The sequence below is a fragment of the Xiphophorus maculatus genome, chromosome 6 (genome assembly GCF_002775205.1).
Source record: "Xiphophorus maculatus strain JP 163 A chromosome 6, X_maculatus-5.0-male, whole genome shotgun sequence".
Classification (NCBI taxonomy): Eukaryota; Metazoa; Chordata; class Actinopteri; order Cyprinodontiformes; family Poeciliidae; genus Xiphophorus; species Xiphophorus maculatus.
Window position 1 is genome coordinate 23,919,290 of NC_036448.1, and position 15,007 is coordinate 23,934,296.

At 38.7% G+C, this 15,007-nt stretch overlaps 1 protein-coding gene across 2 annotated transcripts; it reads right to left on the minus strand.

Annotated features, from left to right (window-relative positions):
• Positions 1 to 175: 175 nt before the first annotated feature.
• hectd3 (HECT domain E3 ubiquitin protein ligase 3) lies at positions 176 to 14,685 on the minus strand. Of its 2 annotated transcripts, none has more exons than XM_023334774.1 (20): positions 14,612 to 14,685; positions 13,844 to 14,305; positions 12,998 to 13,251; positions 12,788 to 12,923; positions 12,031 to 12,152; positions 7,159 to 7,272; positions 6,892 to 6,974; positions 5,820 to 5,985; positions 5,651 to 5,732; positions 4,448 to 4,630; positions 4,316 to 4,368; positions 3,402 to 3,570; positions 3,212 to 3,325; positions 2,501 to 2,590; positions 2,184 to 2,390; positions 1,968 to 2,097; positions 1,413 to 1,487; positions 1,225 to 1,306; positions 1,065 to 1,136; positions 176 to 390 (listed from the first exon to the last, which is right to left on the minus strand). In XM_023334774.1, the coding sequence occupies exons 2-20, from the start codon at positions 14,195 to 14,197 to the stop codon at positions 306 to 308; spliced, it is 2,571 nt and encodes an 856-aa protein (XP_023190542.1). In that variant the 5' UTR covers positions 14,198 to 14,305; positions 14,612 to 14,685; the 3' UTR covers positions 176 to 305. The 2 variants fall into 2 exon arrangements, with proteins under 2 accessions (XP_023190542.1, XP_005815193.1); XM_005815136.3 differs by having other exon boundaries at positions 13,844 to 14,302; positions 14,612 to 14,681.
• Between the last annotated feature and the right edge of the window lie 322 nt (positions 14,686 to 15,007).

The window sequence follows — 15,007 nt, forward strand, 5'->3', positions numbered from 1 at the left end:
ACACAAACTGGATATAACCCATAACACCTAAACAAGTTTTAACAAGTTTTAATCATGTTAACAAGTTTTAACTGCTTGGATGAGAAATGGTTTAAAACATTTTCAAAGAACTTTATTAAAACTATTATTATTTGAAGATAAAACATGTTAAACCAACATTAATGAGTCAGGTTTGTGTTTTCTCATAGTTGTTTAATATATACAGCTATTACTGTTAACTGGCAGTTGTACAGATGTGGTTATAAACATGGCGGTGTGCATGTTTCCGCGTAGTGAGCAGCATTCAGTGAGGCGGCGCAGAGAGGTCACTCTTCCCAGGGGCTCATGTCGGTGTCAATGGCCACACAGTTGTACGCAGCGTAGCGCAGCTTTTCCTCACAGACCTTGGCACTAAAGAAGAGAGCAGGGAGAGTTTTAGTGTTCAGCCATTTTGTATTTACAGTTCAGGCGAGAAATCAGCACAAAAACAGTCATCATAGCCCCCTGACCAAATCCTGCAACTAACAATTATTTTTGTAATGGCTGCTTATTTGTTGAAGTTAAAGCCACTATAATGTTCAAAGAAGTCCGTTTCTTCTTGTTTATGTTCAAGTGCTTCCACTAGATGGCGCTTTTACACAAAAACATACTAAAAGAAGATCTTTCTGAGGAAATATCTAAATATACATCCAATAATTAGAGATAATAATAAAAGACATATCTTTGGCTTTAATAATCTTATAAATCAATTATTCTGATGATTAAATTTTTCAGTTAATCACATAGACAAAATTTGTTTTTGGCAAGAAAATAAAAATGCTTTTGCCAAAAATGCAACAGCATTGTATTTTTTAAAATCATTTGTAGCAGCAAAATAATACTTATAAGTTCAACATGTGAAAAGCTCAGTTCTTTCTGTATAGCGTATGGATGATCTGTTGACTATGTTTTAGATTAACCAATTATAGCAAAAGGTGCTTAGTATGATATATTTCTCTTACAGAATTTGGACCAGGTGAAGCAAAAGGGGTTAAAAACTTGTAAACTTGTAAAAATGAAACTCAAGACCCTTAACCTGGTCATACCTTGGATAGTTGGGTAGATACAAGGTGCTGGAACACGTGGACGACTGTGGAAGTGCGTCAGTCGTGTCCGATCTGAATTTGAAAACAAAAACAAGCTGGGATTATTCTGTTTTTCCACCATTGCTAAGAAATAACTCCTAAACATAGCAGTCGTGCTCACCCTAGTTTGTCAGGGAAGACATAGATTGGTGCAGGAAGACGACTTCTACCCGTCACAAACCTCAGAAACCTGCTGCGATCCTCTAGAAATTAAAAAAGCAATGTGTTTAATTCATTTCTGTCTTGTTAAACTCTAAAGAATTATCTTCATGTTTCATATATAAGTAGGAAAAGTTACAGGGCACAAACCATTGGTGAAGTTTGTCAGTGCCTCCCATAGGTACTGCACTCTGACGTCACTTTGCTCCAGGTCTTCGTAGCGCGCTGGATGATAAATAAAACACATTATTTTCATCATGTTAATGAAATGTTGAGTTTTGCTACTGAAACATCCCTGATCTGTGCACCTGATCTGTGCAAGTTTTGACGCTTTTTACATGCAAAACATTTATTGTTCCAGTAGAACAATAAATGTATAAACAAGTGCCAATAGAATAAGTCAATCTATGCTTTTCATCTCAAAAAATCTATTTATTAAAAAACAAAAAACTACATTTATGTAAGTATTCAGAGACATCCTGGATGTACGGTATATTTCTCTGCCTCTCAACACTCCTGAAGGTTACGCCTGTCATGATGACAAATTTGGCTGGATGATAAATTGTCCCAGATGTTATGATAAATGATAATATTGTTGATTTATTACTTGTTACGACATTCCTACCTGAAGTTGCTGTATCATTTTATAAATTTCAGTTTAAAGGCTTAATAACAATGTTATTATTAATGGTGAGTGAAACGTACTGAGCCGTTTCAGGGCTTCCACTGTGATCTCCGGGTCTCCACACACTTTCTTCTCCACTTCCTGCCATGTGAGCAGGTCCAGTACGGCCTGTGGAACCACCTTCAGCAGCCCTGCCTGCATGGCTGCAATCTGCAGCAAACAGAGAAAAACAGAAATCAATAATGAAACAAAGGAAACCAGGAGCAATAGTAAAGTAAGAGGAGTTTGTCTCCAACCTGCTGCCTGCTCTCCTCCAGCCGAACCTTCTGCACCAGGCGGATGAACTCCTTGCGGTCTTCGTATCGAACCGGCACGTTGCTGCCACCCGGGATCAGGTCCATCATGTGGCCGTCGGTCAGCGGCGTCGTGTAGACCAGCTCCTCCCCGAACCTGAACTCAAACGTCTCCTTGTCCATGTTCTCCATGGCTTCCAGCAAGTTCACCTGATCGCAGATTTAAGCCAAAGTTACAGAACCCAACAAAGACCACAAATTATCTGCAAAATGTACAGTCAGGCATGGGTAAGCGAATCTGCACTGCTTAGATGTCTCACCAGAACCGAGTCGACTGCTGGGAAGTCTTTTGTCCAGCTAACCGTCTCCCCTGTCAGCTGCTTCCACACCAGACCAGGCAGAGCCAGAACCTGCAGCAGGAATTTGGGATTTTAAATTAAAATATGGTCCAAAGTAGAGCTGCAAGACATCATTTGAATCGATTAATTACATTTTTGGTTTCTCAAGATTTAGTCTTTGGAAAATCTGGATTTGCAGTCCTTGGGTTTCCATAGTTCCAAGGCGGCCATCTTGTTTGACATGCGTGCTTAAAGCTTCTATTTATTTGGACTTTGAATTCAGGTTAACTCTACGACTGAACATTAGAGTCAGGCAACTATTTTTAAATCCGAGAGTAAACTCATAGTATTACCAACAATAGTGCAGGGGATTCTGGGTAAATACAACCAAAGTAAACACGCAAGCCTAGTGCCAATTGGAGAAATGGATCATGGTCTTTTTCCCAACGACAAAAGAGAAATCCTACAACTCTACTCCATTTTGTTTACATTTTGTGAAGAAAATGTAAACAAAAACTTCTCTCCTGGTAGAGAGGAAGGAGACAGTGGTTGATTTTTAGACCTTTGCCAAGGTAGATAAGATCGGCTGCACATGTAAGAATCAACTGATCACCAATCTCCCAAAATTAAGAAAATTGGTGCAGATTTACCGATGCACCCATTAACCTACAATTGGATTGTAGGTTGACTCACCAGGAAGTCTTTCCCCCTGAGAGCTGCACCCATCAGCTGACCGATCCACTCATATTTATGGAAGTCCTTACAGGACGGGTTGGGGACGTAGTAATCTCTGGCCTCAAAGTCTCCCTGATGGACAAAAGACGGTTTCAGAAAGGCGAGGCTCACTGACGTTTGGCAGCAGTGATGAGGTCGGATCTGCTACCTGGTTGGACGTCCGGGTGAAGAACGGCAGAGGCATGGGACACTCGGCAGAGCTGGGGCAAAGCTCCTCCGACATGTCTGCCAGGCTGTCCCGAAAGCCTCCGCCCTGGTCGATGATTCCCTCGGCGATGAACTTACATTCCCACCACTGATCGTAGCGAGCCGGCCATCTGATGAGACGAGAAGAACATCTTGGTTTGTGATCAGACTTTACTTTGACTTCAGAGTAGAGGTGCTAACAAATGATCATGATATATATATATTTTTTTAAATATCTCGATAATGATAGCAAAGACGATATTCCACATTTTCTGCTTTTTAATATTTGATGCGGCCAAACAAATATGCAACTAGGGTTGTCACAATAATCAATTAATCACATGACAAATTAAAACAAACACAATAATTTCTCATTTCTATCGTTTTTTTTCTTTTCTCTCTTTCTACCAAAATATGGATGACAAACTTCTACATTGGTCCTATTTTTGAAGGATAAATACTTTTATTTACAAAGACTTCATTATTCATTTTATTTGTTGTTTTGTTTATTTATTTTGGATATTTAGAATGTCTCCCAGTTCGAATGTTTAAATGTTAATTAGAATTTAAAGTTTATTTATCTTTGAGAATGTGTTCTTGCATTATTATGCCATTATTACCATTTTGCTACTTGAAAATGGTCTCAAAACAATATAATCATTTATCACAATAACTTCTGGGACAATTTATTGTCCAGCAAAATTAGTTTTTGTGACAAACCTATATGTCACCAGAATATAAAATATATTGATACAGAAATATTTACAAAAATCAGACAAAAAAAATACAGAATTAATTTTTTTCACCATTGTTACCATATACGAGACAACATGCCGCAGTCCTACTTGAGAGTAACACGAGGCCAAGAAGACGTACCTGTAATCTAAAGTCTTTTCGTGTTTGTCGGACGGCTTGAGACCTTCATACACCTTCAGGAGCAGAGAAAGCAAAGATGAAACCATGGCAACGACGTCTGACTGAGCTGAACCTCTGAGTTTAGAGACGGACCTGGCTGAACACGGCGTTCTTGCAGCTCGGGTCCAGAGACGGGTTGTCTCTGTGCTCCATGGCCAGGCGTCTGTTGATGTAGAGGCGAGGCATGAAGTTTGGCTTGCTGGTCTCTGAGTCCTTCAGGCACTGGATGATGAGGGCGGAGCGCCGCTTGGACAGCAGCAGGAACTGCTTTATGCTCTAGAGGGCGCCAGAGAACACACACAGAGATGAAAAAGCACAAAAAAGGAAAGAGAAAACATTTGTTTGACACATTTAGCATGTTTTTATGCTTCCATTTGTGTTTCTACTACTTCTAAAAATATCCCATGTGATTAAAAAAAACACCCAGCCGATATGTGGCAATCACTTAATGTTTTTTGATGTCTGGAAAATGAGACGTTTCAAAAAACTTCTGATTATTGAGTCACATTCCACTGCGCGTTACCTAGCAACCACAACCAGCTCAGCCCATAACTTAGCAACTCAAGCCAGGCCAAGTGCCGTTACCTGGCAACCACAACCAGCTCAGCCCATAACTTAGCAACTCAAGCCAGGCCAAGTGCCGTTACCTGGCAACCCAAGTGGATTAATACCTCAAACTAGAGACTAAGTGAAATTAGACTTCTGTTGCATTTTAGGCAATAAAATGTTTTCTTATAAAAAAAAATACACTGAATTGTGTTTAATAGCTACTTTTACTAGCTTAAGTCGCTACTACAGAACAGGACAATGGTTTTTTTTCTTCTTCATTGGTACGTTTAAGTCTGCTGCTTAACGTAACGTAAATGTACGTTTAGTCTGCTGCTTAAATGTACATTTCCAGTTTCTGAGTTTCAGTTTTGTTTTTTCCAGATTTAGGTTTTTAGGTTAAAACCAGCAGCAGAAAAATAATTTGGACTCTTCTGCTGTTGATAATGGAGGAAGAAGCATTTTGAAAAGAGGAGCTTCATTCCCATTGATGGTGTTCTGAGTTTTGATCTCTTGGATTTTCTGTGTGCAGAAGAAGAGATCATGTTTACTAAACTTAAAAAATATATTCTAACTCATGTTTACATTATTATTTTTGAAAAAAATCCAGTAAGTGATCCGTTTCTGACACAACCTGTTAAACTGTCTATTATTCCTATGTTTGCTTGTTGGGTTTATCAGAACCGGGTCACCACACATGGTTTTGTTTTGGTTGCTGTTCACCACATAAACATCTATAACCCGACTCACTTTGATCTGGTTAAACGTTCCCAGGCTGTAGTCCCAGGCTGGCACCAGGTGTGGCAGCACATTGTCCATAAGGCTGATGAACCTGCAGCAGACCGAACATAAAACCAAACTGACGCGTCACGGACTGATCCAGCTGAAGGAAGCAGAACGGAAACCGCAGCGGTCTTACCTCTGGATCACCAGCGCTCTGCGGTACAGGATGTCGGGCGGCGTGCCCTGCAGGCGGGGGTAACGGACCAGATTGGAGGAGTGAAAAACATCGGCGTTCAGACCCAGATCCCGTTCACACGACGACTTGATCTTTAAACCCCGAATTCGGACGTCGATCCCCTCATCTGTGAAACAGTTGGAAAGCTTTATTTAGGTCTCACTGAAACAGATACTTTCTTCTTACCTCTAATGAAGAAAGAAATCATTTTTAAATTTGGTTTAAATTCTGGAAATCATTTTTATCATCATTATCTCCAAACTTTACAGCCAGATTTTAGGCCCAAATACACAAATTGCCTTTCAAACAGAACAACAGAGCAGAGTTCATTTGGATTTAAAAGACGTTCCGCAAGGCAAAGTTTTTGGCCCATTTTTGTTTTCTATTTTTATTCACAATTCAGAAAAAAAACATCTATCTTTATGCAGATGAAACCATCTTTATACAGATATGTTGGGCATTTGGCTGGATGGCAGAAGCATTTAGAAAGGTTAAACTGGGTTTTCATCATCAAAATACGGCCAATTTTAACTTCACAGTCACCAAAAATCTCGTTCAGGCTACATTTCTGAACATTATTGATTATTGTGTCACTTTATACGCAAGTTATTCACGGAGTTCTTCACAGTGTATTTCATAAATAGCTTTCTTGGCTCTCGTTATGTCTAAGAAGTAAACAGCAGCGGTTTATTTTCATATACACACATTTAATTACATACTTGTATTTGATTTGAGTACGTTTCTAGGAGATTCTTGTGATTTACAATCTTTGAATTTGTTTATTTTTTTATATCTTCTCAATTTAACAGAACAATATTGGGAATAATCTTCATATTACTCTAAAGTCTTCTGTAATTGTCCAACTGCTGTTCTTAATTTGGACTTCTCTGTGTCATGATGACTCCAACTTCTTTGATTTTCTTTATGTTTTTCTTCTTTAATGCCAAACTTTAATGTGTAACTTGGAAAACAAATGGTGATATCTGGGACCTTCTGGACAAATAAAGGTAAAAAACAAAAAAAAAAGACTGACCTCTACATTCCTCGATTCGGACTTCAATAACAGGGAGATGAGAAGTCATGTCCTCCAGAACGCACACCTCTCCAATCAGATTGCTACAAGAAAAATGAGAACAGAACGCTATGAGATATATAAAACAAAAGACTTTCTGGTGTTACTCTGGTGTATTAATGGAGAAAGTCTTCACCATCCCATAAATAAAACTCATAAAGCACCAATAATTCAGCCGTTATAATGCTAATTCATGCAGGTAGAGAAAGTTTATTGGCTGAAACTCACTCGTCTATGGTGACGTCACTCAGCTTCTTCAGATTGTCTCCTTCTCCTCCATAAACCGTCACTCTCTTGGGCATGTAGTTGTCGTCCGTTGAGTCCACAGTTAATATCAGCTTACTGTTGGAAGAAAGAAGAAACAATAAACCCTTTGACAGAAAAAAGGATTCACTGCTTCTTGGGTTGTTGTTAAGGTTTAAGTTGTAGGAATCCATTAAAGTAAGAAACAAGTGACTCGAACCTACAGAGACACATAAAGATAGTTACAAAGTCGGCCTTCTATCAACTGAAGAACATTTCCAGGATTGAAAATGACAAATGTATCAGCAAAATCTAGAGAAACTCATCCACACATTATCTTTAGTCGAATTAGTTTGCAATATTGTATTTACATGTCTGCCTAAAAAAAAAATCAGACCATTGCAGCACTAAAACCAGGAAACAATAGAAAAACACCCAAGTCCCAATACACTGGCTGCCTGTAGTTCAGAGAATAGACGTTAAAATACTGTAGCTAGTTTATAAATCAACAAAATCAATTAGTCCTTTTGTCAGTGTGTGACGACGCACTTGACAATCGTTGACTGTGTTTTACAACTTTGTATTTTTGGGGCCTGCCATGCAAAGCAATGGCAGGAACCTATTACTATTGTCGGAGAAAGTGTTTCTTTCTTCTTCTTTATTTTTCTTCCGTAACCGTTAATGCGGCTCGTACCGCTGGGTGCACACCTACAAATGAGGTATCAAAACGTGCAGAAAATTCACGCCATTCCAGCTATTACTTTTGGTGGGATTTGGGCTTAACGTGGCGACATAATTCGCAAAAAACTACGAAAAAAACCCCATTATAAGTCAATGGGAAAAATCCTAGAAATACCCTATTTTTGAGGATTTTCTGTGTCGTCACAATTTCACCTAGAAATGCCATTCAAATTTCATTTTGTAGATACGTCTGTGATCTCTTCGAAAGTGAAGACGGCTCGTCGATACCAGTTACGGTTTGTCCACAATTTGCCTCTAAGCGACCCAAAGTTTCTCATTTTTCCTAAAGTTAGAGTGCGTCTCTGGCTGCTTAGAGTGAGAGATGAAGACAACTTTTTCAGCCCAAATCATTTTTGAAATCGCCATCACGCCCACAAATATCGCACGATTAGTATCAAAATCGGTCCTGACATTGATACGCCTGTCTGCTTCGGTAAAATGTTTTCGAAATTTATCTAGACCGTACGGTTTTCTGTCACGGTGCTTCAGAGCAAAGTCATGCGACAGGATTTTCTGAGGCTGTCTGAGGCTCTCTCCCATGTATTTGAATATAATTTCAGATCTGGGCACAACATTTCTTTCTCTCATCACTGTAAATGCTCTGACTGAGGTACAGATATGAATCTCGGGACTATCGCAGAAGACACATTGACCTCTCATACGCTCGAAACGCTTTTCGAATATGTATTACGGTTCCCGAACACGAAGGATTTGTTTCCAATGCTTTTTTTCAGTAAAACGTGTAGGCTCAAACACACAATGGTGTGTTTGAGCATGTATGACTCACAGCTCACACCTGCTGAGACCATTATTTACCATGGCAACGGAACTCAAGAGGCTATTGGCTGGTGGTCAGGACTACAAATTCGCATCGCTGTAGTTCTATCTATCCTCAGTTGAAACAGATCAGGACTGAGAACTGGCCTTTAGAACTACCTGCTGCTATGGGCTGTATATAACTGATTTAACTCAGTAACTGTTACACATGGGATTAGTTTGGAACTTTAAAATTAAGCATATTGAAAATTTCAAAATAAAAGCCCTGAATATTTTTACATGACGTAATTGCTCTTTTTGGCTTTATTTTACTTTTCCATCCAAAGCACTGTTACACATGGGATTAGTTCGGAACTTTAAAATTAAGCATATTGAAAATTTCAAAATAAAAGCCTTGAATATTTTACATGACGTAATTGCTCTTTTTGGCCGTATATGACTTTTTCATCCAAAGCAATGTTACACATGGGATTAGTTCGGAACTTTAAAATGGAGCATAATAATAATTTCAAAATAAAAGCCTTGAATATTTTTACATCAGCTAATTGCTGTTTTTGGCTTTATGTGACTTTTTCATCCAAAGCACTGTTACACGTGGTATTAGTTTGGCCCTCTGAAATGAAGCATACTGAAAATTTCAAAATAAAAGCCTTGCATATTTTTACATCATGTAATTGCTTTTTTTGGCCGTATATGACTTTTTCATACAAAGCACTGTTACACATGGGATTAGTTTGGAACTTTAAAATGGAGCATAATAATAATTTCAAAATAAAAGCCTTGAATATTTTTACATCATGTAATTGCTCTTTTTGGCTTTATTTGACTTTTTCATCAATTTCAAAATAAAAGCCTTGAATATTTTTACATGACGTAATGAAGCATACTGAAAATTTCAAAATAAAAGCCTTGCATATTTTTACATGACGTAATTGCTCTTTTTGGCTTTATTTGACTTTTTCATCCAAAGCACTCTTACACGTGGTATTAGTTCAGAACTTTAAAATAAAGCATACTGCAAATTTCAAAATAAAAGCCTTTAATATTTTTACATCAGCTACTTGTGTTTTGAGCATTATATAACTATTTTAACCCAAGGACTATTACACATGGGATTAGTTTGGCCCTTTGAAATGAAGTTTAACAAAACTTCCAAAAATAAAAGCCTTGAATATTTTTACATCATGTAATTGCTCTTTTTGGCTTTATTTGACTTTTTCATCAATTTCAAAATAAAAGCCTTGAATATTTTTACATGACGTAATTGCTCTTTTTGGCTTTATTTGACTTTTTCATCCAAAGCACTCTTACACGTGGTATTAGTTCGGAACTTTAAAATGAAGCATACTGAAAATTTCAAAATAAAAGCCTTGAATATTTTTACATCAGCTACTTGTGTTTTGAGCATTATATAACTATTTTCACCCAAGGACTATTACGCATGGGATTAGTTTGTCCCTTTGAAATGAAGTTTAACAAAACTTCCAAAATAAAAGCCTTGACAACATTTTAAATCGTACCGAATGGTGCACGTCCACCTCGCTTAACGTTCTTGCGGTTCTCCGCGTGCCACTGATTACGTCGCGGCGTTCTTTAGCGTCGATGCCGATTTGTAGCGACGACGCCGTGCCCAAACCCCACGGGCGCGCCTCGGCAGGCCCCGGCTAAATTTCTTCCGAAATTTTCTAGTTGTGTTTTTATGATACTGTGACTTGCCTCGTTGCTGAAATGTGCTGTAAAATTAAACTTGATTGATTGAACTTGATTAATGTATCACATTTTGTTAACGTATCAACAGGGCTTCTGGTTCTGACCGGCTCTGTATCCCCAGAACCAAACATGGAGAAGTAGCATTCAGCTTCTATGCTCCACAAATCTGGAACAAACTTCCAGAAAACTGCAAAACAGCCGAAACATCGGGACTAAAAATCCAGCTGCATACAGTTGCCTTTATAATAACTGAAAAATAGATTAATTGCCATCTGAATTACAACTTTTCATTACTTCTCTTCATTCTGCTCCATAATTAAATGTTTTTTTTTCTGTTTGTATATTGTGTTAGTTTAAAGGCAAATCCATTTGCCTTCGCAAATGGATTTGCAAAGGCAAGTCTATTTTAATGCTTTGGTGAGAAGCTATTTCCCTTTGCTCTACAATGGACCTTTCATAACTGAAACGTCATCAGTTTTATTCAGGATTGCAACTTTTCATTACTTCTCCTTACTTTATCAGTCATATAATGTTTCTGTTAATTGTTTTATGATTTTATTGTGCCTTGTTGCTGAAATATGGTATACTAATAAACATTGTTGGTTCTCTGTATGCTGCAGATTGTGTGTTTGCATGTTTAATTATACTATCAAATTGTTCCTGAGTAAATGAGTAATTTGTTTGTTTTTTTTCTTTTGAGGGGAAGGACTAAAAATGCAAAACTCCTGGTAGGAAACCAGACAGTGAAGCTTAATAACACAAACAGCTGCAGGAGTTCCTGGTACTTGCTGAGTCTTAGTTAAAGACATGCTGGAAAGTCAGTGACAATTCTTAAAAAAATAAATAAGATGCAGAAATATTATTTATTTTATATACAATTGGAATAAGAGTTTGAATGACTTTTAAAAGCAACTAAAACATGGATCTAGGCCTGTCACAATAACAAATTCTCCTAGACAGTAAATTGCCCCAGACGTTTTTGCGATAAATGATCAAATTGTTGTTTTGAGACCATTTTAAAATAATCTAATGGCATAGTAATGTAAATTATTACATTCTCAAAAATCAATAGACTTTAAAATATAATGAACATTTAACACTGGAACTGGAAGACATTTAAAAAATCCAAAACAAATAAACAAAATAACAGAAACAACAAATATAATTAATTATGAAGTCTCTGTAAACAAAATTGTTTCTACAAAACACAGGGCTGGTTGAGACGAAAGAACCAGACTGAGGAATTTTATCATCCAGTTTTTGGTAGAAAGAGAAAAAAACTAAAAATTATGCAAATAGAAATTTTTGAGTTTGTTTTAATTTATCATGCATTTAATTGATTTATTGCTTATTGCAGCAGGTCTACATGCATAAAATCAATAAGTTTAGGATTAAACATGAAAAAATATAAGAAAATGAACCAAAAATAAACTTTCTAAATGTTGTGAGTGAGCAGATACTGAGCTGCACAGCATCAAATAGATCATCATCAGAATATCAGGAATTTATAACAACATATATCAATATTGTGAGAATTCCTAACATTGCTCAGCCTTTGCTGAGGCCTTTATGAAGACGCCACCAGCTGAGCTTCAAACATAAATAACCCGACAAACAGCAGATTCTTACTTGACCACAGTGCCTCTCTTCATGAGCAGGCGGATCCAGTGCTGCCCCTGCATGCCGTCGCTCTCCCAGTAGGTTTCGGTGTCGCCATCAGTCAGACAGGTCACCCCGCCGCTGGGATCCTCCTGTCGTTAAACATCAGTTTCATTCAGGCACAGCAGGAAAATGCAATCAGATTTTTTCCACATATTCGACCTATGTTCAGATCTTTCCACCCAAATAAAAAATGTGATCTGTGTATTCTCTTCTCTTGTATTTACGGAAGTAATCCGGATTGTTTTGAAAGCGTCAGTTACGTTACATTTTTATGTTCTGGTTCTGACTGCACACTCTAACAGACTTCTCTAAAGAAGAAGGCTCAATTGAAAACAATTGAATCAGATTTCTTTTTGGGTGAAGAGATCGGAGTTGAACCGTTCAGACTGCGGTGAAGAAGTCGCGTATGGGTTGGCATGTCACGAAACATTTTGCTTGACGTTTAATTGTCCCAGAGATTATTGCGATAAACAATAATATTGTTAAATGAGACCATTCTCAGTTAACATTTTAAATAACTGAGAAAAAAAAAGAACCAGACTGCAGTCTTTTCTCATTCAGTTTTTAGTAGAAATAGAAAAACAATGAATCATGCAAATAGAAATTATTGAGTTAGTTTTAAACGATCATAATTAATGGATTTACTGCGAGAACCCTACGCTTTTGCCTGCTGTTTGAATCCAACCTAAATGAAGAAGCAGTTAAACATCTGCGTGTCGCTCACCGAGCTTGAAGACACTTCGATGCCGGTGACGCACTGCTTCACGCTGCCCAGGTTCTCGTCCTCCTTTCCTATGTGGTCGTAGAAGTAGTGCACCAGATCCTCGTCGCATTCGTATGTCCAGGTGGGAGGAACGCACCTGAAATGTGCAGGTAGCGTTTAAACTCATCACTCCGTTAACAGTGAGCAGTCACTTCACACGACCGTGCTCACCTCAGCTTCTGGACAGCTACCGAGTCGCACTCCGCAATTTTGGGCTTGGAGCCGATGTAGAGCGCGTTCTCCACGTCCACCACCTGCTCCCACCTGTAGCAGGGTTTGTGGTCGTAGCCGAAGAGCTGCTGCTGCCGACTGATTGTCTCTGGCGACTCCACGGGAACCAGCCTGTCGCCTCCCTCCGTGTGCTTACACACCAGGATCCAGCCCTCCTCCAGGTCCTGGCCGGGCCGCAGCTCCTCCAGCTGCTCCTGGGAACCGAAGGCCGTCATTGGGTCGTCAAAAACATCAGCAAAATGTTTCTCTGACTATCACAACTTTGACTGATATCATACAGAATGAAATTGCAAACACTTCCTTCTAAAATGTGCTGCACCGGTGCAGATTTGTCAAATAAATGTGTAATTCAGTGCATTTATGCCTGTGTTTAAAATAAGAAATGTCAATTCAGCACTGTTTTCGTGTATCGGATCAGTATTTACTGATACTAAACCTCAGATATCGGTATCGGAAGCGACTGAACAAATTAAAACTGTTGTTTTTACATGTCTGTCCAAGCTCGTGAAGCTATTGGTGTATTTAAATGTGCTGTGCTGGAGCAGAATTATCAAATAAATTTGTAATTTATCTATATAGTTTATGTCTGTTCAGTTTTCTTTGAAAAAAATAAACATTTTACACCAATTCAACACTGTTTTCTGTATCAAATCGGTATTGGCCGATACTAAACCTCTGATATCTGCATTGGAAATAAAAAAAGTGGATCGGTGCATCCCTAATTGTGGGACAATAAAGGATATTTCTATTCTTTTTTTAACTAATGAAGAGGGATGATGAGCTCACCTTGTTGATTTTGACCCAGAGACCCTGGCTGTTGCAGTACTCCTCCCCTGTGGTTCTGATGCAGGTCCCTTTCTTCGGCTCTATGCTGTACTTGCATGACTTCTTACTGTGTGGAACCTGATGAGGGCTTTCAAAGATAGCCAGGAGGGTCTTCCCCACCGTGGATCCTCCTGCAGCAGCACCAGCAGCAGCAGAGCAGCTGGAGGATGAATCCTTGCAGATTTTGTAGCAGACCTCTTTGGGAACATAACACAAACTCTCAGGGACCGGCTCACTCCTCCTGAAGCTCTCGATGCACCTGTTCAAGAAGCGGATCCTGCCCAGGAGGAGGTGAGGGTTGTTTCCCAGAGCCATGGCGGAGAGGATGAACAGAGGATCAACAGCCCGGCAGCAACAGGGGGAGGACAGCTGACATTACACCTCTGCCCTGTTGTGTTTTCCAGCCTGGATGCAGGGATGCTGCTGCAAACAACACAGAACATTCCGCCTCAAAACACGATTTACAAAACTCTCAAAGGTCAGACATTACCTAATTAGAGGGCGAAGTTCACTCACTCTGAATCAAGAGTCGCCTCATTTCTGGAGGTAAAAGTCACTGTGCTAATGCTAACATGCTAGGTGTGCTGTAATGACTGGGACTCTTACTCTTTATCAACAAAAACTAATGAAAGATCCAGCTAAATATCTAAAATACTAAATTAGACAAACGTCACACAGTTTAAGAACAAGCCCGGAAGCTGTCTGCAGGAACAATAAATGTCAACATACCTGCTGAGGAGAGTTTAGATGGAGAAAGTAGTCTATTCGAGTCTTGATTTCTCACAACGCGGAAGTGCAGAAAACATCCGTTTGGTGTCCCTTTCAAAACAAAAGCTCCAAACCGTTTAATTTTTAACACGCTCCGTGTTGCTCAAAGTTGTGACTTAAAATAACCAGAGCTGGGTAGAGAAGACAAAACTTGTATTTAAGTAAAAGTAGCACAACTTAAATATATTTTTACTCAAGTAAAAGTAAGAAGTAGCCATTCAAGAATTTACTCAAGAGTCAAAAAGTATCACTAGACAAACAGACTTATAATATCTGATTATTTCGCAGAGATGTCATCAGACATATATAGAGTTGTGTGTACCTTCTGGAATTTAAAGACTAAAATAAAGAAAAACA